We start from the raw sequence: 24,088 nt of genomic DNA, 5'->3' as shown, positions 1-24,088 counted from the left end.
CAGAACAGATTTTTTCAAATGCGACCCAGGACACTTGGATATGTGCTCCTAAAACCGATACATATCCGATCTTTTGACATGCAACTTCAGTCTGAACGGCCAAAGCGCATTCATCCGACCTACACATCATCAACGAGCCACAAACGTCACTATTCTGCGCTGAAGTAGGCGAAAATTGTTAATGAAGCGAAGCACATCACCACTCTTGGCTACGTCTCCGCATCTACACGTTTCTTTCAACGGACGTCGCTGCCGCTGCCCCGCAAAACACCACGACCAAAAACCTAGTCCTTCTCCGTGTCAATCTCCTTTTTAAAACAAGTAAGTTGTTCATGTTCTGGCTCCGGTACAAGAGGAACTTTAAAATCTCCAGGTGTTCAATGCTGCCTCCATGTTTGGACAACTTCCATAAACACAGAGCACGCTCGCTGTGGATGACGTCATCAAGTCCTCCATGTGCACATGCGGGACACTTTTGGGCCATTTAGTATTCACGCTGCAGATCACATACAAGTCGCATTTAATTGGAAATGTGAACGACCTCGCAAAAACGTTGGATTTCACAAAAAATTCCGAATTGAGTGTAAAGCCCTGCAGTCTGAACGTAGCCTAAGTTTGTGCAAAGTGAATATGAAAAACCCATTTTACTTAAATCAGTGAAAATGTCAACACAATTGTAGCTCTTACACAAAATAGTTTAGTAAAATATACCTAAAAATTACTCTTGGCGATATATTGATGCAGCAGCCCACGATATCAATACTGCATCATCATATTAAATGATACAATATTTCGATATTTCAGTATTTTTGCAAACCCCTAATATATACCCCATCCATCCATTTTCTTCCGCTTATCCGGGGCCGGGTCGCGGGGGCAGCAGTCTAAGCAAGGACTCCCAGACTTCCTTCACCCCAGACACGTCCTCCAGCTCCGGGGTGAAGGAAGTCTGGGAGTCCCTGCTTAGACTGCCTAATATATACCCTGATTCCAAATTTGCTCCTGTAACTGTTTGCATCATAAGCTTCATTTGAGTGGTGTTGAATGCTGTCACACTCTGTAGTTCACTTCTTTATACCGTCTCTACGAAAGTTAAACATACAATGAAAAGGAACAGTGCATCCAAAGTCTGGTGAAATGGTGAAGTGAACTGGCCAGGCTAAACAGGAGAGTTATCTGTTAACTTTATCTGTTAGTTTTGTGTTTCTAAGTAATCCACTAGTTACTTTTTCAAGTTAGTAATCTTCTGAAATAGATAAGGTACATATCATTGTTCAATGCATTTGACCCATCCATCAACCTGTCAGGAGCGGAGGGCCCCACAGTGCCACTCCTGGGGACACATCTCCAGATCTTGAGCTAGTCTTGCTCAGGTCTACCGTATCTCTCGTGCCTCGTCTTTTGTGCCAAAGGTGTTGAAAATTGGCTAGAGAAATACCTATTTTCAGTGTGATAATCAGGTACCCCAGCGTTAAACACTAGTATTCTTGTATTGTATGTAGGAGTGTGCAAAAATATCAATATATCGTATCGTTTAATGTGATGATACAGTATTGATATCCTGGGCTGCTGTATTTATATATCACCAAGAGTATTTTTTGGTATATTTTACTAAATTATTTTGTTAAAGTGCTACAGTTTTGTTGCTTGTTCAGCAAAAGGAAACTTGTTTATGCAACACATTTGAGATTTTCACTGTTTTGATGATTAAAATGTTTGTTAAATCACTTCTTGTGCAAAGTTAATATCAAACACAAAAACTTTTAGTATCGCAGCCATGATATAGAGATTATTTTTATTGAACCATATTGAATTGATTTGATATATATCGTATCGAATCGAAAGTTCACTGTACTGAGGCATGTATTGTCTCGTGGCCTGTGTACTGAGGTATGTATCGTATCAACAACTTCTTAATGATACCCAGGCCTAATTGTAAGTCTATTAGAAGTAGCAGTAGTTGTGTTTCTAGAGCTGCTGCTTGGACAAGAGGAAAATATGTAGCTGTAGTACTTGCTTTTGTCGTTTAATAGTTGTAGTAGCAAACAGTACTGGTTATATTATGAACATTTGATGTGCACAGCAGTTTTTTCAGGTAAAACAAGTAGCAGCAGCCGTCACCTCTGTCGCAGTGGTTTGAAAATGTTTGAGTGCTTTTCTCTCTCCTTAGTTTGAGATCTATCCTTTGCGACACAGTGGACAGTCTATCTCTTTACGAGGCGCTTTAGTGCTACTGTATAAGTGAATGTAAAAGGCTCATTAAAAGTGCTGCAGCAGTGCAGATAAATGGCCCTAATGATAATGGTGTGGAGAGGATGGACACGACTGAGGGAGAGCGCCTGCCTCCCAAAGCACAACGACCACCATAAATCAGCTCATTATGAACATGCTTGGCCTTAAGTAGCAACATCAGTCACTCTCCACGTGCCTCCGTGTCGTCTCTCAGACACGCGTCTCCCTCAGATCTGTCAGCCCACCGTCACGTCCGCACTTATGATTCATGTCCCAGTGCCACCGCTGCTGCTGTGCTGAAATTTCACACACCTGGCAACCTCAGCACAAAGAAACTCCCAGGATCACTCCCAGTTCCAAAAGACAGTTGTGAAATATAAAGGTGTAACTTTTCTACCACCTGCTTGCCTCTATGGTTTTGTCATCTGTCTGTTTCTATGGTGATGGAAAAGTTAAATACAGTGATGCATATGTTACATAATGCACGGTGAGTGAGGACATACAGCTAAAGAATATTTGTATTACATAAACATATACTGAAATCCAAATGTTACTGTAAACTGGGCAGCAGTAGCTCAGTTGGTCGAGCTTTCATCCACTGATCTGAGGGTTGGAGGTTTGAATCCTGCTCTCGACATAAAACATCATTGGTTGAGCGTCAGATCCACTGACCCATAGATTGGCTGATTTTATTCCAACTCCCACAGATGAATGCTGTCATTGTGTCCTTGGGCAAGACACTTAACCCACCTCACCCCCAGTGTCTGTGTACACTTGTGTGAGACTGTGTGTGAATGGATGAGTGGTTCCTTGTTGTTGTTGCCTTGAAAGTGGAAATGCGCTGTAGAAAAATGTGACCATAACCATTAGGGATGGGCCATATGCTGTTTGAGTATCGTATCGACTCGATCGATATCGTATCAATACCCAGTACTGATAGTGACGAAGAGTGGTTTATAGCTGCATGTTTACACAAATGATAAATACATTTTGATATATATTTTTTTTACAAAAGTGAAAAGTTTTTGTGATTGTTATTTCAACTTAAGATAAATTTATGAGCCTCACGTGAATTTGAATGTTATTGGCAATCAGTGTCGGTAATGCAAAGAAATGCAGGTCATGACTTGTATCTATCTGTTTTCTCTTTAAAGTAATATACAGTATATTACCTAGGAGTCTATTATAAACACTGTGAGACACTTGGTTTTGCAGTTGATGCTCTTTATTTTGCTACGAAGCATTTCCATTGACAGGTCATGTATACTAGAATAACAATTATCACGCACAAGAGGAGACACTAATTCAAAACTGAATTATTTAGTTATTGACGATTTTGCAATTTTGTAAGTGCCACTAACTAGTTCCACGTTTAAGGACAGAGACAGTCCCTGCAAAAAGTTATATTTAGTTAAGTTTAAATTACTCATTTAATTTGATCTGAGTAGATTTGACTTGACAAGGTAAATTATCCACCAATTGTCTACCAAAGTCTTTCTTTCTTGATTCAAACAACACAACACTTTCATATTTTAATTGCAAACAGTTGTTGTTTTTCTTAACTTTAGTGTAACAAGATGCATTTTTGTATTTTAAGTACAAAAGGCTTGTTCTATTGGAAGATAATTGTACTTGTTTTGTGAAAGTTACTCAAAAAATGTCTTAATTCAAGTCACTTTAACCTGAAAATGTTTAAAGTTTTTGCTGCGTACGTATCTATTCTATTGTTTTTTAACTCTGCCCGTCGAGAGAATTTACGTCGACCCCCAACACCGATGCTACGGTTTTGTAAACATATTCCTCAAGCCTAAATATTTAGTCTGTCCTTTTTTAGTGTTATTAGTGACATTATTGTGCCATAAAGCATTTGAGTTATTTTGGCTGGGAGTGCTCTGAGCTGTTCTATCCGATCGTAGGAGCTGATAGTCCACTAAATCAGTTTGCTCCAGGCCACGAGAATCCCCAACAACTTTGAGACTTCAGCATCTTCTGATCTGATCTGATATGAGAAGAGACGTCCCCGACACAGCGGGCTTTACACGGAGACAGTGGATTATTCCTGGATCGGCAAGACACCAGACGCTTCTCAGAAATGGAGCGTTTGCCGGAGCTCTCATTTAAATATTATAACTGTCATTGTTGTTGTACTGAAGAGTGTGAGACGTTTTGTAAGATGTATAAAGTCTGTTACGGTGGGCTAGAAAGCACAGGGTCCCTCACGATCAGACGCAGACGCACTTTTCTGACAAGCATTGCGACTTATGTATATTAATAATAATACGATTCTATTCAAAGTTCACATCTAACGCCTCCAGAAGTTCTGACAAATAAACTGAAATATGAACTGACAAACTAAGACAAGAATCGCTTTTCAGAACATGTTTACTTTGTACAGATCAAACTACTGCTACTACAACTGGTGCTACTACTACTACTACTACTACTACTACTACTACTACTACTACTACTACTACTACTACTACTACTACTACTACTACTACTACTACTACTTACTACTACTACTACTACTACTACTACTGCTACAACTGTTACTGCTTCTGTTGCTGCTACTACTGCTACTACTGTACTACTGTACTACTACTGTACTACTAGTACACTATTATACTTCTATACTACTGCTACTGCTACTACTACTGCTAGTGGTTCTACTACTACTATTACTACTGTACTACTACACTACTATACTTCTATACTACTGCTACTGCTACTACTACTACTACTACTACTACTACTACTACTACAACACTACTGTACTTCTATACTACTACTACTACTGCTACTACTGCCACTACCGCTACTACTTCTAATGCTAGTCTACTACTACTGCTACTACTGCTAGTACTAGTACTGCTAGTGCTACTACCACCACTACTACTACCAGTACCACTACTACTGCTAGTACTGCTAGTACTACTGTTACTGCTGCTACTACTACTGCTATTACTGTTATTACTACTGCTACTACAGCTACTATTACACCTACTACTACTAATAATAATCATAATAATACTGCTACTACTACCACTTCTACTACTACTACTACCACTACTACTAATACTACTACTAATACCACTACTACTGTTGCTACTACTACTACTGCTACTACTGCTACTTCACCACCACTACATGTGATTTTGACTTGAATTGCCATTTAAGTGGGAGTATTTTAAGTATTATCTGGTAGCTCATAGCATATTTAGATCACCATGTTACCTTTTGTTGTTTTGAAAATGCTGTATTCACTGAAAACAACATATTAACTATCAAAGTTCTTGTAGAGGTGCAAATGCAAGGAGCTGCAAGTTAAACGTGAAAAAATGCATAACACACTCAGATGTCCAGACATTTTTTTTCTTTTATTTTTAAATAACGTTTTGACAAAAAGCCTTCGTTCTTATTTTTCTTGCTTTGGACCACAGTACACAAAATAGTTTACAGTTCTGTCATGCTTTTGTATATTTATAGAGAATTGTTGTGTGGGGACATGTGTGACGTAGGCTTGTGGGAGGAGCATTGGACAGAATTTTAAGTAAGGAAAGTTCAAATAGGACCCAGGAGAGATCACTAGATTACACAAACATGCATGGATGACATATAAAACCTCTTCAGGCATGTTTTTGATGACCATAACACCATAAACCATAAGAACACATTGGTGCATATTCTTCTCAGTTTCTCAGTACCTTTTATTTTAATTTTGACACTTCATAGTTTAAACTTTATTCCCACTTTTTCATTTTTTATCAAAGAGCAGATTCTGATCTCTTTTTTTACCACCCTGGCATTAGTAGTTTCTCAGGAGGACACAGTACCCCTCAGCAAACAGCCACCAGCTCCAATCTGGTACCGACTGTTTTCTTTTAATCTCCATTTTAAACTTCCTCTGTCTGTCTGATAAAGCGCGTTAAGGCACCTCCATATCTGCAGACACTTCCAGCACCAACCTGTACGCGCGGTCACCCTGCCCTCTGTCACCTCCCCGTGGACAGACACCTTCCCATAGGCACCCCGGGGCCACTGTGAGCATGCCCAGATTAGAGCCTCCTCGCTGGGGAGAAAAGCCTTGTCTGTTTGGTGGCAGCTACAGCCCCTGGAAGATAAGTTTTCTAATTAACCTACGTGCCAGCATTTCACCGCAAGACGCTAGGGGAGAATAAACTGGCTATCTGCTGCTACTCCTCACCTCTGCTATGTAACTGTGCGTTTTTTTTTTTTTTTTTTTTACTGCTCGCACTGCCCCAGCTCCAAGGCTTGTCACAGTGCAGCCACGTCTTATTCAGCTGCAGTGGGAGTGACGGAGCAGATATCTTCTACAGCTGCTTTGATAGTAATGGAGTTTTTAAAGGGCCACTAAACACCAAAATCACTATTTTTTTACTGATGAGCTGTGTAAATGGATCTAAAATTGAAGTGTATACCAATCCCTGGCCTTATTTTGGTGTTTTATTTGTTAAAAATCAGACATTTGAGTCAAAAGTTAAGTCTGTAACGGCCTCTTTTGGATCAACTACGGCCAGGATATTTGGATTTTCATGTTGGACTAACAGGTTATTTATTACGTGACGAGCACAGCTACTGGTGTCTACGGGTGGTACGTGAGGAGCCCCTCTCAGCCCCACCCTGACCTGGCACCGCCGGTCACTGCAGTGTGTCTGGAGAAAAGAGAAATGGCGTGATCCGAGCGCAAATGTCCGCTCTGTTTCAAAGACCGGAGCATACTAGTTGGATTGTTGTGGCTGTCATTCGGCTGTCAATCATCGCTCCAGACCCCGCCCCACACCTACTTCCCCCAACCCACCAGGCACCGCCCACTCTGGAGGATTTTTCAGATTTTACTTAGGGGCGGAGTAAAGCATCGGGAGAGTGTTTAATGGCTCTTTAAACACTCAAGGACTAAAAAAAAACAGGTCTGATATTCACAAAATTGACTTGTGAGCTTTAAGGTGCACTGTGTAACTTTGTAGTTGGGGGTCCGTCACCTGTTTGTTTCTATGGATTTGCCATTGCTCTGCTTGGAATGTTCCACAGTATGACATTAAACTGCTCTACTTTACATTTAGTCAATTACAGGTGGTTTTATAGCTCAAAAATACCTAGAAAAACAAACATTCTGACTGTGAGCGGCGCCGTCTCCACAGATCTGACCTGTAACTGAAGATAGAAAGGTTTAATGCCATACTGTGAAACTTTCCAGACAAAGCAATAACATATCCTCGGAGAAAAGTATTTGAAGAGCCATCCACTGGAAAAGTTACACAATGCACCTTGAAAGCAACTATATGTACTCTATATCTGCTCTTACTGTTTTAAAATAAAGTATTTCAATCACAGCTGAAAAAAGTTGCCAGTGTTTTACCTCGTATCTGGGGACGCAGTTGGGTTGTTTATGAAATTTAAAATAAACATCTTACACGGTTCATTTAATACAGATGGGGTCCAGCTAAAATGAATACTGTGCAATGAATAAAATGCAGATTTCTGTTGTTATGTTGCAAGTTATAGGGTTTAGTCTTCAGGTTCAGCATTTCAGAATTGACTTCTTAGATATTTCGTAAAAGTACAATGTAAACAATGGGGGAAAAGCTGATTCTTGCCCCCATCTAGCTGTATCATCACATTTTAGAATCTGAAAACCACTATTAGATTTTCAGTTTGGTAACTTGGCATATTCCAGTGCTCAGTAGAGAAATGTGTTTGTGTTTTTGTCAGAAACTGAACACGCCGGCCGTCCTGAAGGCTCCCAAAGAAAGAAAGCCCAATAAGAAGGAAGGAGGAAGCCCGGGGAAGTCGTCCAGCCTCCCAGCCATTCTCTACAGGTGAACACGCAATTATATACATTATGTAAGACACATATTACGCTTGGATCTTAGGAAGTTACAAGCTTAATATGGGTAAAACGATACTTCTGAACCATTCTTGGTAGAGATAGACAAGTTTTATACGATACTATGGAATTTTATAGCCAAAGGAACAAATTTTCAGTGCAATAAAACCAACAAAAAGAAAATCATACTTTTGTTTTAGTCTATTTTTGGGCTAAAACGTTTCTTACACTGTCTTTACATTTTTGAGAAGAGTAAATGATCCTTGTCTATTTAAAAAAAACACTCTACTATTAACTACTATTAAAGGGGCATTATGTAACTTTTTGGTTGGGGGTATGTCTCAATTTGTTTCTATGTTCCACAGTATGACATTAAACAACTCTACTTTACTTTTATTAAATTCCGGATGGTTTTATAGCTCAAAAATACTTTAAAAAAACAGGCATTTTGACTGTGAGCGGGGTCGCCTCTCCACAGATCTGACCTGTAACTTGGTCTGGTTTGGTCTCCAAGAAGATAGAAAAATTTTAACATCATACTGTGAAAAAATTCTAGACAAAACAAAAACATCTCCCTGGAGAAAAGCATTTGACAGACCCTTCACCAAAAAAGTTACACTATGCACCTTTAACTACCATTATATTACTATTACTGCGACTATTATTTGGTTTTGCTGATGGAATTATTGAATTACAACTGAAAATGACTCGTCTCTCTCTCTCTCCAGCTGTGGCATCTGCAAAAAGAACCAGGACCAACACCTGCTGGTGCTGTGTGACACGTGTAAGCTGTACTACCACCTGGGCTGTCTGGAGCCGCCCCTCACACGCATGCCCAAGAAAACCAAGAACAGCTACTGGTGAGTGACACACACATCCACTATAAGTATGTTTAGACAGAAAGTAACTATTTCTAAAAGCTTCTCAACTAAGGCTGTGCAATTAATCAGATTTTGATCGCAATTTCGATTTGTGTGTCGATCTCCAAACTCATATAATCCAGTTGAAACGATTTAAAGCTTAGCAAAGTTTATTTTTGGATATTTTTTTATATAAAGTATAGATAAAGCATAAGTTAGTATAAAGTATATTTATTGTTTAAATATAGAGATTGTAGAACAGCTAGATATATAGTTTATTTTGGATATATTTATGTTTTTCTATGCCTTATTTCATGTTCAAAGTATATTTTTTTCCTTTTATGTTTTATACATCGCAAAACTTCTCTAAGATACATATTTGTAGCCTAAATAGCATAAATTATCAATAACAAAGGTTTTTTTTTTTTTGAGAGAAAGATTAAATGCTGTAACTAAAAAAAAACGTTTGAATAATTGTGATTTCAATATTGACCAAAATAATCGTGATAATGATTTTTTCCATAATAGAGCAGCTCTGTTCTGAACTTAAAATGATAGTAATGGAGTTTTTAAACACCTGTGGAAGTGGAAGTGGAAGTGGAAGGACTAAAAAAAAAAAAAACACTGTCAGTCTTGATATTAAAGGTCTTATATTACCTTAAATTGACTCACGTGAGCTTAAAGCTGTGTTAGAATGATGTTACCTCTTCAAAAACTTACCTGAAGTAGTGTTTTGTTTCATTCACACATGTTTGATTAACTTTTTATTATTAATCTGTCGACATCTCCAAACCTCAAAATTCTCTGTTCCACCTTGTGATGTCATGACACAGTAGTTTTCAGGTTAACAGCTCCTTTTACCTTTTGCTCAGCAGAGATCGGCAATTCCAGAGCTGAAATTATCCAAATGATTCTAGTGAAGGTGCGTGGAGTTTAAAAACACAGTGGAGCATTTTCTGTATTACCACATGACATCACAAGGTGGTGCAGGGAAAAATTCAGCCTAAATATACAGGGATTGTGTGTTAAACATGGAGTGACTGAAACAAAACACAACTCTGGATATGTTTTTTGATGATGATCAGAAGATAGTGTCATATGAGACCTTTAATACTTTGTTGTTGTTTTTCTGTCTTTTAAAAATAGTTCTTGTTTTATAAACTGTGTGATACACTAAAAACAAAGCAAGAAAAGATCAGAAGAAATAGCTATTCTTTTGCTATTTATTAATTCAAGTTTGATCCAAATGAGACGACGTGAATTGCCAAGTCTTCCTTCAGCCAAAAACTCCCAGCTCGTACACTTACTCCAGAATGCAACACAAATATCAGTTTGATTCAGAATTAAGTTTGTCCTGCATTCATGCCAGGACTGAGAAAGCAGCTTTGCAAAACGTTTAACTATTAACGGGCCCATATTACGCTATTTTCTGAGCTGTTGTGGAAGTATGTTGAAATATGAAACATGTTTAAGTAACCCTTTTATTAGTCTGTCTCCATCTCCAAAGCTCAAAAGGCTCTCTTCCACCTTGTGATGTTATTTAGTGGTAGCTTTCAAGTTAACAGCTCCTTTTACCTTTAGTTCAGAAGAGATTGGCAATTTTTACATCTGAAATTATCCAAATGATTCTAGTGAAGGTGCATGGAGTGTAAGGTCCCTGTCCACATTAGTACATATTCGAGTCGTTTTCGTTGTGGATGCAGTGTTCGTCCACACTAATCTGACTGAAAACGGCTCCTAGAGACGGAACGATCTGGTGCTGTCAGCTCCCACGAATTCATTTGAGTACAGATCTGATCCGGCACTGTGTGGACTCCTGAAAACGCTGATACGGTGATGTAGGTCTATGCACCGCAAAGTAATTCACTGCCAAAACACTAAGAGGCTAGAATATATTTCCATTCATAAATACGGTCTGTGTGTACGACCTGCAGACGTATAATCTCTGAAAAGTTTAACATGAACCATCTCCAACGCGATAGAAGCACAGAACAGACTCACCATCAGCAGAACACCCCTCTGTCACAGAAATAACACTCATATTCCACTGAGTCATGTCCTTTAGTCCGACAATAGCGAGCTGTTTTGAGCGCTTAGTTTATTCAATTTAGCCATGTAGTAGTAAAATATCGTGATATCGATTACAATAACATCATGAGCTTTCACAAGTTCCTTTGCTTAAATTAATGGTTTTACAGTAGCAACAGCTTGTAAACATAAGGAACTACATATCCCATGATTAATTTCAGTGCAAACAACATGAAGAAATGTGTTTTTTACTTGAATTCTTTGGATTATGATGGTAATAATTCACACCAAAATCATTTCAAGGGATTTTAAAAGCAAAAATTTGTCCTATCTACAATTATGTTAGTTTCTTCTAAATATCACATTAAATATCGTACCGAGAGATTTGTATATTGTTATATTCTTATTAAACATGTGTGAATGAAACAAAACACATCTCCAGGTCTGTTTGTGATGATGAAACAACAACATTATAACACAGACTGGAAAACAGAGTAGTATGGGCCCTTTAAGGTGCCGTGTGCAGAGATGGAGTTTATCAGGTGAAAGCGCTGAGATGGTGGAAATGTCAGAGTCTCCGGCCTGTTCTTTATCTGAGCACGAGGAGATCCAACATCTGTTTCCCCGCACGCCCCACCACGCGCTACGGAGCCGAGCCCACTGTCACTTAGCATCACTCTAACTCCACTGTGAAAATGAGAGGAGGAAAAAAACACAGCTGCTGCTCTCACAACACAACGTGGCTTTGTTTGGGCTGCACAGTCTGTCTCCAGCATCCTCGCGCTGATTTGAGTTCAAACTGAAATAAGCACAAAGCTCTCTGTTGACTGACAGTTAAACAAGTGCAGATGACAACATTTGTAGACTCATAATCGGATAATTACAGAGCTGTGCTGTGAAAAATACTACAGTTATTTTGAGGAGAGGAGCAGGCATCTGAAGTCGGTGGCAGTGGTATCTGTAATGGGGTGGAGGATTAGCGGAGAGATTTAGGGCGCTCTAAACCAAGAATTCCCCAACTTTCCCCAGACTTTTGGACCATAAACATTAAAATAACATTTATAATTTATTATATGAACATATGGTACAGAGCTCAGTGTTTCCTTGGCCAGACGCACGCTTTTACAGTTTGTAATTAACCAATCAGACAAACTCACGGTCCGTTGCCAATCTCCAATAGTGTCCTGTATTTTCATGACATTGGCTACATCTTATTAAACTTATTTTGCTGTAACAGTCCTTACCTTACTACAATTTAGTGAATTGTGTAGTCTAACCTTTCATATTTGTAAATACTGATTGGAGAAGAGCATGTTAATTGGTTTTGAAAAGCTGCCTTTATGGAGACCTCTACTGCCTTTGAGCCCCTGGAGTTCCCAAACTAGGGATGGGCATGATTAGTCGATTAATCGATAATTGATCATTAAGAATTTCATCGATTACGTTCATTTTAATCGACAAACCGAATGCAGGTTGCTGTGCGTAGCGTAGGGTGACCAAACGGGGGTCCAGACATGTAGCTCTCTGTACCTCAGAAGGAGCGAGCAGAAACAAACAGTCGGTCAGCCTGCAACGTGCCGAAGCGCAAATGCATATTTAACGATGACTTGTACAAGAAATTCCACGTTTTCTGTTCCAGTCGGGACATGTGGGAGGCCATGTGCACAGTGTATAAAGCAGCACATATGTTTCGGTGTCCAGTGGGAAAAAGCTTTGCCAGGTGAGAGTCGCTCAATGTCGGTGATGAGTCCCCACCTCCCTCCCCCCGTACGGTGTCCTGGTTTTCACAAACGCAAATATGGTCACACTAACCTGTATTCCACTGAGTCATGGCGCATCAGCGCACAAGAACTGTTTTTTTTTGCTTAGTTTATGCAAATTAGCGATGCGGTTTTAAGTTTCGTTTCTGTGAAACTTGTGCAAAACTGAATTAAACACATTATAATGTCAAACGGGCTGATGTGGCTCTAGAGTCGTTATGTTTATATGTCATAAAGTTGAATTTATTTATGCAGATTAGTAGTGCAGATAGCAATAATAATCATGAGAAATTTTAATATAAAAACGTTAATGATTAATCGATAATTGATCGTTAATTCTCCCGACGATCGATTCAGAAAATTTTATCGAATGCCCATCCCTATCCCTACCCACTTTTTATGTTTTTTTTTATTTTTTTGGTTATTTATGAGAAAAGGACAGTGCACAATATACATTAACTTTAACAGGAGAGATGCGTTGTTTTGTGTTGCTTTTTTTTGTACGAAAAGCGCTCTATAAATAAAGTTTGATTGATTGATTGTTCCAGGTTGTAGCACTAGAGCTAATTTCCACTCAAATCCCTGATGCATGTTTTTTTAAGTTAGGCTTTTGGAACCCCTGGTCTGAACCACTTATCAGAAAATAGTGTAATTTAGTAACCTTTATTAAAAAAACTGAATTCATTTATTTCAGGCAGATATCAAATTTAACACACTTTGTAGAATATTAAAACCGCTTTTTCTTTTATTTTCTTCAAGTTTACTCAGGTGAAAATGCAAGAACTTGTAAATTGAACAAATCCATCCAACAGGGCACAGTCATGGAAATCCTGGAAAAGTCATGGGAATTGAAAATGTCTTTTTCCAGGTCTTAGTATCTCTTTCACATAACTGCAGCGTTCTGTAGGGATGTAACAATAACCGGAATATCGTGACATCGTATCGTCAATAATATATCACAGTAATATCGTGGACCATCACAATATCGAATTACAAGTCTCTTTGTTTAAATTAAGAGTTATGGTGCAGCAACAGCTAAAAAAAGACAAAGAACTACATAGACCATGATCCTTTGCTCCATTTCACTGCAGACTACAAGAAGAAATAACAGTTCTAAGCACTTTTAAGTCTTTGGATTAAGTCTTGTCAAGGCATTTTAAGAGGAGCAAGTCGCATATTAACAGTTTTGTTCATAGCCTCCACAAAATGTCGTAATAAATATGGTACGGTGAGATGTATATCGTGAAAACATCGTACCGAGAGATTTGGATATTGTTACATTCCTAATCATGAGCCTCCCCACCATATCGTGAGCTTTCCCACGATACCGCAATAAATATCATATCGTGTCTGTGTACACTGGTGTGTGAATGTGTGTGTGAATGGGTGAGTGGTTCCTTGTTGTAAAGCGCTTTGAATGCCTTGAAGGTGGAAAAGCGCTATAGAAAAATGTGACCATTTACCATAACGTATCGTGAGACTTGGATATCGTTACACCCCTAGTGTTCTGTTAAGTTATCATTAAGCTATTATGATTATTTCCAAATGTATGTGCCTTTTGTTTAAAAGAGACGGCAATAAATTCACTGACAATATTTTGAATTTTTAAAAAACTATAATACCAAACCATAAGGTAAGTAGTAGAAAGGGTTAACATTTCATATTTAGCCCTAAAAAGTCTGATCAATTCTACACTTTCACTTCACAAATTCACTTTAGGTCATGAAAAATTTTGAAATTTTGTCAGTGAAAAACAGTGGGAAACCTGATCCAAAAACTGGACATTGAAAACTATCACATGTGCAAAAACGTCCTTCTTTTCACTGTTTAGGCAATGTTCGGAGTGTGACCAGGCCAGCAGTGACGAGGCCGACATCGCCATGGCGACGCTCCCTGACGGCACCAAGAGATCCAGGAGGCAAATCAAAGGACCAATCAAATTCATCCCTCAGGAGATGTCACCAGAGCCCAAGAAGAGCCAAGTGCGAAGCTCCGTACGTATTTACGACATGCGTTTTTCGTTTGGTTTTAAGGCTTTTGTTGTAGCCGTAATGATTTCCTCACAGCGGTTGAGATTCCACCCTTGTCCACTCTAATTAGCGTCTCTGTGGCAGGGCAGGCTAATGGATTGATCTCTATTGATTACAAATAATTAGCTGCGGCTCACTTTAGACTCTGTTAAAGGTTATCAGAAAGTTGCCCAAGGTGGTGACGCTTTTCCCCAGAGCAGAAATAACATGTGAGCAACAGCACTTCAATCACATAGGACCAAAATGGCTGCTCATTTACATCACAGTGCTGATTTCAAGAGTTTGAAATGACACAAGTGGAGACATTCAATCGTCGAGAAAGTCAATCGGTTTGTATACACCCCCTGCTAGTCTACAAGTCTCAATAATATATACACAGAATAATAGAAATACTGACAAAAAGTTGTACCATAGTCCAGTCTTTACTTCTGTTACAAGAAATAGTATTAAATTGCTCAAAACTTTAGAAAAAAAAAAAACAAGGTGCGGAGAGTAGCCAAAATTTAGTGTTAAAGGCCCTATATTAAGCAAAATCTATTGAGCTTTTAGCCATGTTATTAGGGATGTAACGATATCCAAATCTCACGGTACAGTATTTTCATGATATACATCTCACGGTACAGTATTTATTGCAATATTTTGTGAAGGCAAACAAAATTGTGAATATACTTTTTCCCCTTAAAATGCCTTGACAAGACTTAATTCAAGGAACTAAGATTTAAAAGTGCTTAGAACTGTTATTTCTTCTTGTAGTTTGCAAAAAAAATGGAGCAAAGGATCATAGTCTATGTAGTTCCCTATGTTTTTTTTAGCTGTTGCTGCACCATAACAATGAATTTAAGCAAAGAGACTTGTGATTCAATATATTGTGATGGTCCACGATATTATCAAGAGACTTTTGACGATACGATAGCACGATATTTTGATTATTGTTACACCCCTACGTGTTATAATGTTATTTCATCAAAAACATACCTGGAGTTGTGTTCTGTTTCATTCACACATTTGTGTTTGCCTTTATTATTATCGTATTTTCCGCACTATAGAGCGCACTCTTAAGCCTCCAACCCCATCAAAAAACGACCACACGCCCCACAATCCAGAGCTCCCTACACACGAATCCACTCCGGTGTCCCACACGACTTCAGTAAACTACAAAGCCGCACCATCCACAGCGCACGCAAACACACACGGAGCAGACAGTGACCGCACAGCGAAAAACACCCACAAACACACTCAACACTCCACGCCGACGAGGAACGGAACGGAGGAACGAACCGAAAAAGCGAGTGCAATGTGCCACTTCTAGACACGACTGAACAACTGAGTCACTGCGAACACGCCGACAATCCAGCGGCCCCAGACAGCACCCTCCCTACACGCCACAACTGAACAAAGCCCAGAGTGAACGCCACAAACAAAGTCCCACTGAAGCATCCAACTGTTGTGTTTTGTTTAAAGTCCGGTGTGGTTTATTTGTGAAAAAACATTAGAAAATAGACCATTTAATGACAGTGCGCCTTATAATCCAGAGCGCCCTATAGTGCGGAAAATACGGTAGTTTGTCCACATCTCCAAAGGCCAAAATGTTCTATTCCACCTTGAGATGTCCTGAAGTAGTAGTATTCAAGTGAACAGCTTCATTTTATCTTTAGTTAAGCAGAGATTGGCAATTCCAGGACTGAAATGATCCAAATGATACTAGTGTGGTGCTTGGAGTTTAATGCAGTGGAGCCCTTCCTGTATTGCCACATGACATCACAAGGTGGAACAGTGAGGAGTGTTTTCTGTTTGAGAGAATAACTCAGCTGAGGTTGTCGTTAAACATGTGTGAATGAAACAAAACACAACTCAGGGTATGTTTTTGATGAAATAACATTATAACATGGCTAAAAGCTCAAGAGATTTTGCATAATATAGGACCTTTAACACAAAATTTTGGCTACTCTCTACACCTATGATTTTTTTCTAAAGCTTTGAGCCATTAAATATAATTTCTTGTAACATACAGAAGTAAAGATTTGTCCATAGTGCAACTGTTTGTCAACATTTTAACATCAGAAAATGGTGTAATACTGGTCCTGCAAAGTAAAAGTACCTTCTACTAAGATTACTTAAGTGGAAGGACGAAGTAATGGTCCCACAAATTACCCAAGCTAAGAAGTATATGAACTGAGAGTAAGAATAACTGTGTGCAGCTCATTTATAATTTGTTGACAATAAATTGATGTAAATGAAAAGCATGAACTAAGAAACCATTTTTTATTTTTATAGGACAGACTAGAGCACAAAAAAGATGGAAAACTAGATCTCATGTGAAGGAGTTGTGCAAGAAACTCAAATGTTCAAATCATTTAATATTGGCAACCTAAAGTTTATGTCACTTATGGGAAGTGTCAACAAAACCTTTACTTTCATATAAGAGATATTTTACTCAAGTAGGAATAAAAGTGAAGTCTCTAACAAAATTCTACTTCTCGGAGTTTTCAAAGTTTACCAAGCACTACCCACCTGTGTAAACAATTCAGTTTTGTTGATCGCGCAGCTTTTCCTGCAGTTTTAGCTGGTGAAGTATGATGTCGAGAGCAGAGCGCAGTATCATACCTCTCCCCGTCTCGTCGCTGGAGGGGACTTATCTGGGGCCCCCACGCTCTGATCACCCAGAGATATGGAGCCGATCCTCGCTCACCCGCTCGCTCAAGACGCTCTCTGAAGATTGATATCTGACAGCTCCGTGGCGGCGAGGGCTCTTTGTCTCCCACTGTCAGCCTCGTGCCCCCTCTGCCCCCCTCTCTGCCCCCAGCCTGCCCCCCTCTCTCTCTGCTGGGACTTGGACAGCTCCGGCGCGAGGAGGGAGACAGTGCTGACGCTGCACAGGGCACGTCTGTGTTACAAACCGCACAGTGGAGAGGAGGAAAAGTAATGCCATGACTAGAACGACTTATCGACCAATATGTGATAGAAACAACAACCGTTTTTCAGGTTTAATAATTATCGCGTGTACCTTTTTTTGTACTTGTAAGGATTTTTTTTTTTTCTTTTTTTATTATTAAACCTACCGTATTTTCCGGGCTATTAGATGCGCTCATAAGCCTCCAACTCCATCAAAAAACGACTGCACGCCTTGTAATCCAGAGCGCCTTATATATGAATTTATTGGGGTGTCTTAGTACGACTTCAGTAAATTACAAAGTCGCACCACCCACAGCGCACGCAAACACACACGGAGCAGACAGCGACCGCACAGCGAAACACACCCACAGACACACTCATCACTCCACGCCGACGAGGAACGGAACGAAGGAACGAACCGAAAAAGCGAGTGCAATGTGCCACTTCTAGACACAACTGAACAACTGAGTCACTGCGAACACGCCGACAATCCAGCGGTCCCAGACAGCACCCTCCCTACACGCCACAACTGAACAAAGCCCAGAGTCACCGTGAACGCCACAAACAAACAAAACCACTGACCCATCCAACTGTTGTGTTTGGTTTAAAGTCCGATGTGGTTTATTTGTGAAAAAAGTTCAAAAATAGACCATTTAATGACAGTCCGCCTTATAATCCAGAGCGCCTAATAGCCCGGAAAATACGGTATATAATAACTTTTGTAGCTGTAGTTGGTTGAATAATTTGCATATGATTCATTTTAGATATTAGAACTCACTGCTAAAGTTTTTAATTGTCCATCCATCTATTTTCTTCCACTTAATCCGAGGCTGAGTCACGGAGGCAGCAGTCTGAGCAGAGATGCCCAGACTTCCCTCTCCACTCCACCAGACTTCCCTCCACATTTCCTCCAGTTCTTCTTGAGGCATTCCCAGCACAACCCAGAGACACAGTTCCTCCAGTGTGTCCAGGGTCTATCCCGGGACTTTCTTCCGATGGGACAAACCCAGAACACCTCCCTGGGGACGCGGATGCCCTCCTCTCAGCTGCTCCTCTCTAAAAGGAGGAGCAGCGTCTCTACCCTGGGCTCATGTGGCTGAACTCCTCATTCTATCTCTAAAGTGGAGGAGAGTAGGAACGTAGATTAACCAGTAAATCAAGAGCTTTCGACTCCTGATGGCTCTATCGAACCAGGACCTCCAAAATGTGCTGGGGCAGTTTGCAGCTGAGTGTGAAGCGACTGGGACGAAAATCAGCTCCTCCAAATCCAAGGACATGATTCTCCACTGGAAAAAGGCGGCATTGAGGAGTTCAAGTGTTTAATTGTGCCATTTTTTAACTGCTGGCCACTTTTCTCCATTTAGAAGAAAGTTTACCGGGATTATCCTGTTGTAGGGTCCTTGAGTTAGTGATACGAAGTAGTAGTTTGAATATTATCATTTATGGTGATAGTTTTCTACCTCTATCATACTTCAGAATTTGTTCTCGTGACAGGTCTAGTGCTGAGGCTGCATCGGGCACGTCTCTGTTACAAACCGTGCAGTGGAGAGGAGGAAAAGTAATGCCTGAGCCCCTTGTCTATCTGTCTTCTGTGCCACTTCGGGTTAATGTGTTTTTGTAAAGGTTCGGAAACCCAGGGCCCAACGCGCTGCCTCCCTGCCTCCCTGCCCCGGCTCTCAGGGATTAAGAAGCTTTCTGATTCCTCACAGCCACTTCAAGCGCCGCATTTATCTTCAAATGCAAGGCAGCCGCTAAAAGGGCCCCCGCTTTGCATATTTAATGCTTTTAGCAGGGCGCCCGGGCTCTGGCACTCCTCTAAAGCCACCTTTTAATTTATCAAGAGCAGCTAATCGACCTCCCTGTGGCCTCTGGGGCTGAGGTGAGTGTTTGTCACAGAGGAGTGGATTTACATTGACGCTAAAGGCCGTACATACCCGTCCTGTGCTCCTCCGGCAGTTACTCAAGCCCTGTTGTAGGTGCGACTAGTGTTAAACTGTATTTAATTTGGCTGCTTTCTAATGTCAGGGCTATAAAATTAATGTTCCTTCGCACACTTGGCCCGGGTTTACTGAGCCTGTCCAAGTCTGAGGACAGGCCATTAACACAGTTGTTTGTTTAGGAACAGGGCAAGCACTTGGCTCCAGTCTCCCATTCACATTCACATGAACAATGTTAAAATACAGTCTTTTCTCTTCTGAAATAAAAGGACCATGTGCAGTGTCCTTATTTCCATCTCAAAACTGCTACAGAGTTTATTTTGGCCTACAGTTTCGTGGTAATTTTGGTAGGAGGATGGCGACTTTTTTTGCAATTTGACTGGACGCAACCCTAACCACAAAGACTGAAATTATTTAAGGGACATAATTTTCTTTGCAAACGACTCTTGTACTGAAACGTATGGGATTATAGCACTAGTTTAGTCCCTCCTACATTCTGATTAAAGCCAGAAGGGACTGGAACTGGACCATAGAGCGTGAAAAATCTCCGTCCAAACTTGAGACGATCCAACCAGAGCCACTAATTTGTAATCATGTCTCTCAAATTTGTCTCTGAAATTCTCATAAGAAGTTGCTGATACGATACATACCTCCATACATAGGCCGCGATACGATACGATAAATGATACTAGAAGTGATAAGTGATAGTGATACTAAAAGTCTTTGTTAAACCACAGTGCACCCTAAATGCTGCTACAACATTTTTGTGAACTTTTGGAATTACATTTACACTTCTTGTGCAAAGTTCATATGAAACACAAACATTTTAATCATCAAAACAGTGAAAATGTCAAATGTGTCGCATAAACAAGTTTCCTTCCACTACCAAGCAACAAAACTGTAGCGCTGTAACAAAAAAAATGTAGTAAAATACACCAAAAAATATACTCTTGGCGATATATCGATACAGCAGCCCACGATATTGATACTGTATCATCACATTAAACAATACGATATATCGATATTTCAATATTTTTGCAAACTCCTACTCATAACGTTCCGAACCAAAAGTATATAGCTACTTTTATCTGAAATAGTTATAATAGTTTGGTGCGATAGTACTGTTTCTGTGCTTTGTTTAGTTTTTTTCCCCTTTTGTTTTAGTTTCTTTTTGACGTAAACAAAGCATGCGTCTCTCTGATTGGTTAATCCGCCTGTCAATAACGCTTCTGAAATCAGGGAGACAGGACACAGCTCCTGATCATCTACGGACTCGTCTTTGTAAAGTTTTTCAAAGCCTGCGGTTCTGGCTGGACAGGTAACTAATTTAGCCCTTCATATTCCTGTCTTTTCTCAAATGTTAATGCTCCTGGTTTAACTTTGAACAGAATCTTTATTAAAACGTGAGTCACAAGTCTAATCTTCCTGCTTGTCAGACAAATCAGGAAAGAAAAAAAAAAGGTTAAGACCTTATAGCGTAGATTTTCTTAATTTTTACACCATCACTTCTATCCCTAATCCATTGCCTCAGTATAATCCAATTTTTAAACACTGAAAGGAATGTGAAAATTTGTACATTATGTTATTGGAGCTGTCATTTTTTAAGTTTAAGTTCCCTTTTGTCAAGTCATCACTGTTTTGAAAGGTCTTAATTTCATCATTTATGCGTCAATTAGAAGCTTATAACTATTCCGCAGAGTAATGGATAGACTTTCGTTCGACTCGAGTGTTAATAATTGAAATCCTACAGAAGATTAATGGCGTATCGAGCTGTGGTCAGTGCTTAAACTGTGCCTGAGTAGGACTTGATTAAGTGTCCACCACCAGCGCTAACCTCCCACTCATAAACATATGCCATAGCTCATCTGCAAATGATAACAATTAACTTAATACGTCTAGTTAGCAGCCATTCTTCTGCTCTGGTAATTTCTCCAATCCTGCGTGACGCTTGTTAAAGACTCACTGATGTACTTAATTAAAAGATTGATTTTTACCAGCCCACGGCTTCAATTTCCTCACCTGAGCAGAGATTAGATCCATGCTGTTCCTCCACTGCCTACTGCCGGCTTTATAGAGACTTCTTTAAGATTGGAATTCGTACACAAAACCGCTCCCTTTGTCTGCATTCACTGGAGAAATCGTGGAAATTGGCAGCACTCGCGCCGTTAGCATTCTTAATGATAAGTGCTCCATCTGGCGCGTGGTGGCGAGCCAAAGGCGACAGATGGAATTGTTTTCGCAATCTGTTTAAATATGTTGTCGATTCTTCTTCCCCTTTTAAACCCCTCGCACGGCGGCACACGCGAGAGATAGCGGGTTTTGCGCACCTGGGGAAGCAGAAGGGACTGACTTTGGGACCGCGCAGATAGGCAGCGGTCCCCCCCCTTCCCGAGCCACTGGAGGGACAGGAGGTAACACAGTCTCCGAGATCTACAGCCAGACGTCCACCAGCCAATACAAAGTGCTCTTAATTGATGCGTGCGGTGCGATTGGAGCTGCGTTTTAAATGTCAGTCTGCGTGCTTTTACTACACAGATGTAAGGGCGAGGTGTGAGGAGTTTAACAGGGGTATTTGTGTCATTTCGTCGTCTGCTTTGAAGCTGCCGCGCCTCTTTACTATTCCTGTAAAATTAATGGCAAGAAAAATCACCGCTGGAATCTCATTATTGCTTTATAATATTCATAACCATACTTATAACCTTACTTTGAAAAGATAATCCCACCACTGTGAGTTTTCATGTTATGAAAGGTTGCTGAGATATTAATCATAAACATGCATACGTTCACTCCGCGCATTTGATCGTCAGCCCCGATGCACATCCCCCATTGACTTTGCATGTAAACCTGACGCTCCGCAGTGCCAAAGATTAAACTTAGAATCATCGTTCGACCAAAGACTTGCTGCGACTGAAATCAAACCTATTTTTACGGTCCTGGTCTTGTCTTGGACTCAAGCGCATCTGGACTCAGTTTTGTCTCGGTCTTGATGGCGCTTGGTCTCGGTCTTGACTCGGACTTGAGGTCTGACACTCGACAAGTGTGATCATATTTCATTACGGCCGGTAAATGTACAGAGGCTGCTAAATATCACTACAAAATCATCAAGATAATGTAACTGTAAATGTTATGAACTTGAAAAAAAACAAAACACTGGATTAACCTAAGTGCCAGTGATTAAATAAGAGATTCTCAAACTCAAAAAAAAGTGGCATAGAGATTGCTTGGCGTATTTTAGGTCTAAATGAACATTAACCAGATCAAATGGAGACAGATTTTAGGAAAACATTGATATAAATGTGCCAAAATAACTGTAAAATACAAATAAATGTTGGAAATGACAAATATGATCTCGATTTGGTCTCGATGGGCCATGGTCTCGGTCTTGACTCTCATTGGTCTTGGTCTTGTCCTGGTCTCGGTACCCTGTGGTTTTGGACTGGTCTTGGTCTCGATTAGTGCGGTCTAATGGTCAATCTCTATCAAACAAGCGACCACCAATAAACACAAACGTACATTTGTTTGACCCACTTCGTCGAAGTAACAGCATAAGAGCTCAGCAGTGAACTGGACCTTATCTCCTCATTTCCCTTTCGTTTAGTGACTTTCACTAAGTTATCTGAATTTATTGGAGTAAAAAGTTACCCTAATCCTAAGCCTAAAAAATTTGTTAAAATCCTAATACTAAGCAAAGTTATGTAATATTGCCTTTTTCGCATGTCGAGCCGCCCTGGTTAACACAATCTTTCCTCTGAGAGTGGGGTGCCAAAAATCTGAAATGTAACAGTGTGATATAAAATTGGACTTGGTAAAAATTGAATCGTGACTTCTCATTCCTGTGACTATCGGCTGTTTTGGTGAAATTGACATATCATGAATACACAACTCTTCTTTTGAATGCAGCTCTGTGCTCAAACAAACCACTTTCTCCCTCCTACTCCCCCTGTTGGTCAGCCTCAGTAATGCTCTGAGTGAGTGACAGCTGGATTTAACCAATTTACAATCAAGTGTGAACTGTCAAAGCAGATGACTTTAGTTACATCTTCAAGGCAATATAAAGATGCCAAGTTTAAGTTTAGTTTATGAACCTTGGAAAAATGTATCGTGATCTGACTTCAAGAAAATCGTGATCAATTTATTTATTTTTTGCCGTACTGTCCTCCCCTAATCTTGCCTGACCAGCGACTCCCTTCTATATTCTGATTAAATCCAGAAGAGACTTGACCAGAGAGCGTGAAAAATCTCCATCCAAACTTGAGGTGATCCAACATGTCTCTCAAATGCAGAAGCCATCTCCTCTTGAAAATTTTTGTAACATTCAGGACTAAATAAATAACTTCTTTTACCTGAGATAAGTAATAGTTTGGTGCTTTGATTGTTGATTCTGTGTTGTTTTTTCCGCTTTTTTACGTGTAAATCGTCATAGTTGTTTTGACGTGAACTGGACATGCGTCTCTCTGATTGTTTAGTCCGCCTGTCAATCCCACATTCTAAAATCAGGGAAACG

The 24,088-nt window shown here is 40.0% G+C and overlaps 1 protein-coding gene across 5 annotated transcripts in view; it reads left to right on the top strand.

Annotated features, from left to right (window-relative positions):
• The window catches only part of phf14 (PHD finger protein 14), a 163,073-nt gene that overhangs the window by 48,396 nt on the left and 90,589 nt on the right, over positions 1–24,088 (top strand). For all 5 annotated transcript variants that reach the window (XR_008632718.1, XM_055157288.1, XM_055157287.1 and 2 more), the window contains exons 13-15: positions 7,963–8,069; positions 8,806–8,937; positions 14,557–14,719. Coding sequence is in view for 4 of the 5 variants with exons in the window: in XM_055157288.1 (XP_055013263.1) it covers positions 7,963–8,069; positions 8,806–8,937; positions 14,557–14,719 (402 nt within the window). In the remaining variant the exon portion in view is untranslated. The remainder of the gene's footprint in view (positions 1–7,962; positions 8,070–8,805; positions 8,938–14,556; positions 14,720–24,088) is intronic.

This window comes from Boleophthalmus pectinirostris, unplaced genomic scaffold (assembly GCF_026225935.1).
Source record: "Boleophthalmus pectinirostris isolate CB_2022bp ecotype Guang Dong unplaced genomic scaffold, ASM2622593v1 HiC_scaffold_21, whole genome shotgun sequence".
Lineage (NCBI taxonomy): Eukaryota > Metazoa > Chordata > Actinopteri > Gobiiformes > Gobiidae > Boleophthalmus > Boleophthalmus pectinirostris.
Note: the sequence above shows the minus strand (reverse complement) of the source record. Positions and strands in the feature narration are given on the sequence as shown.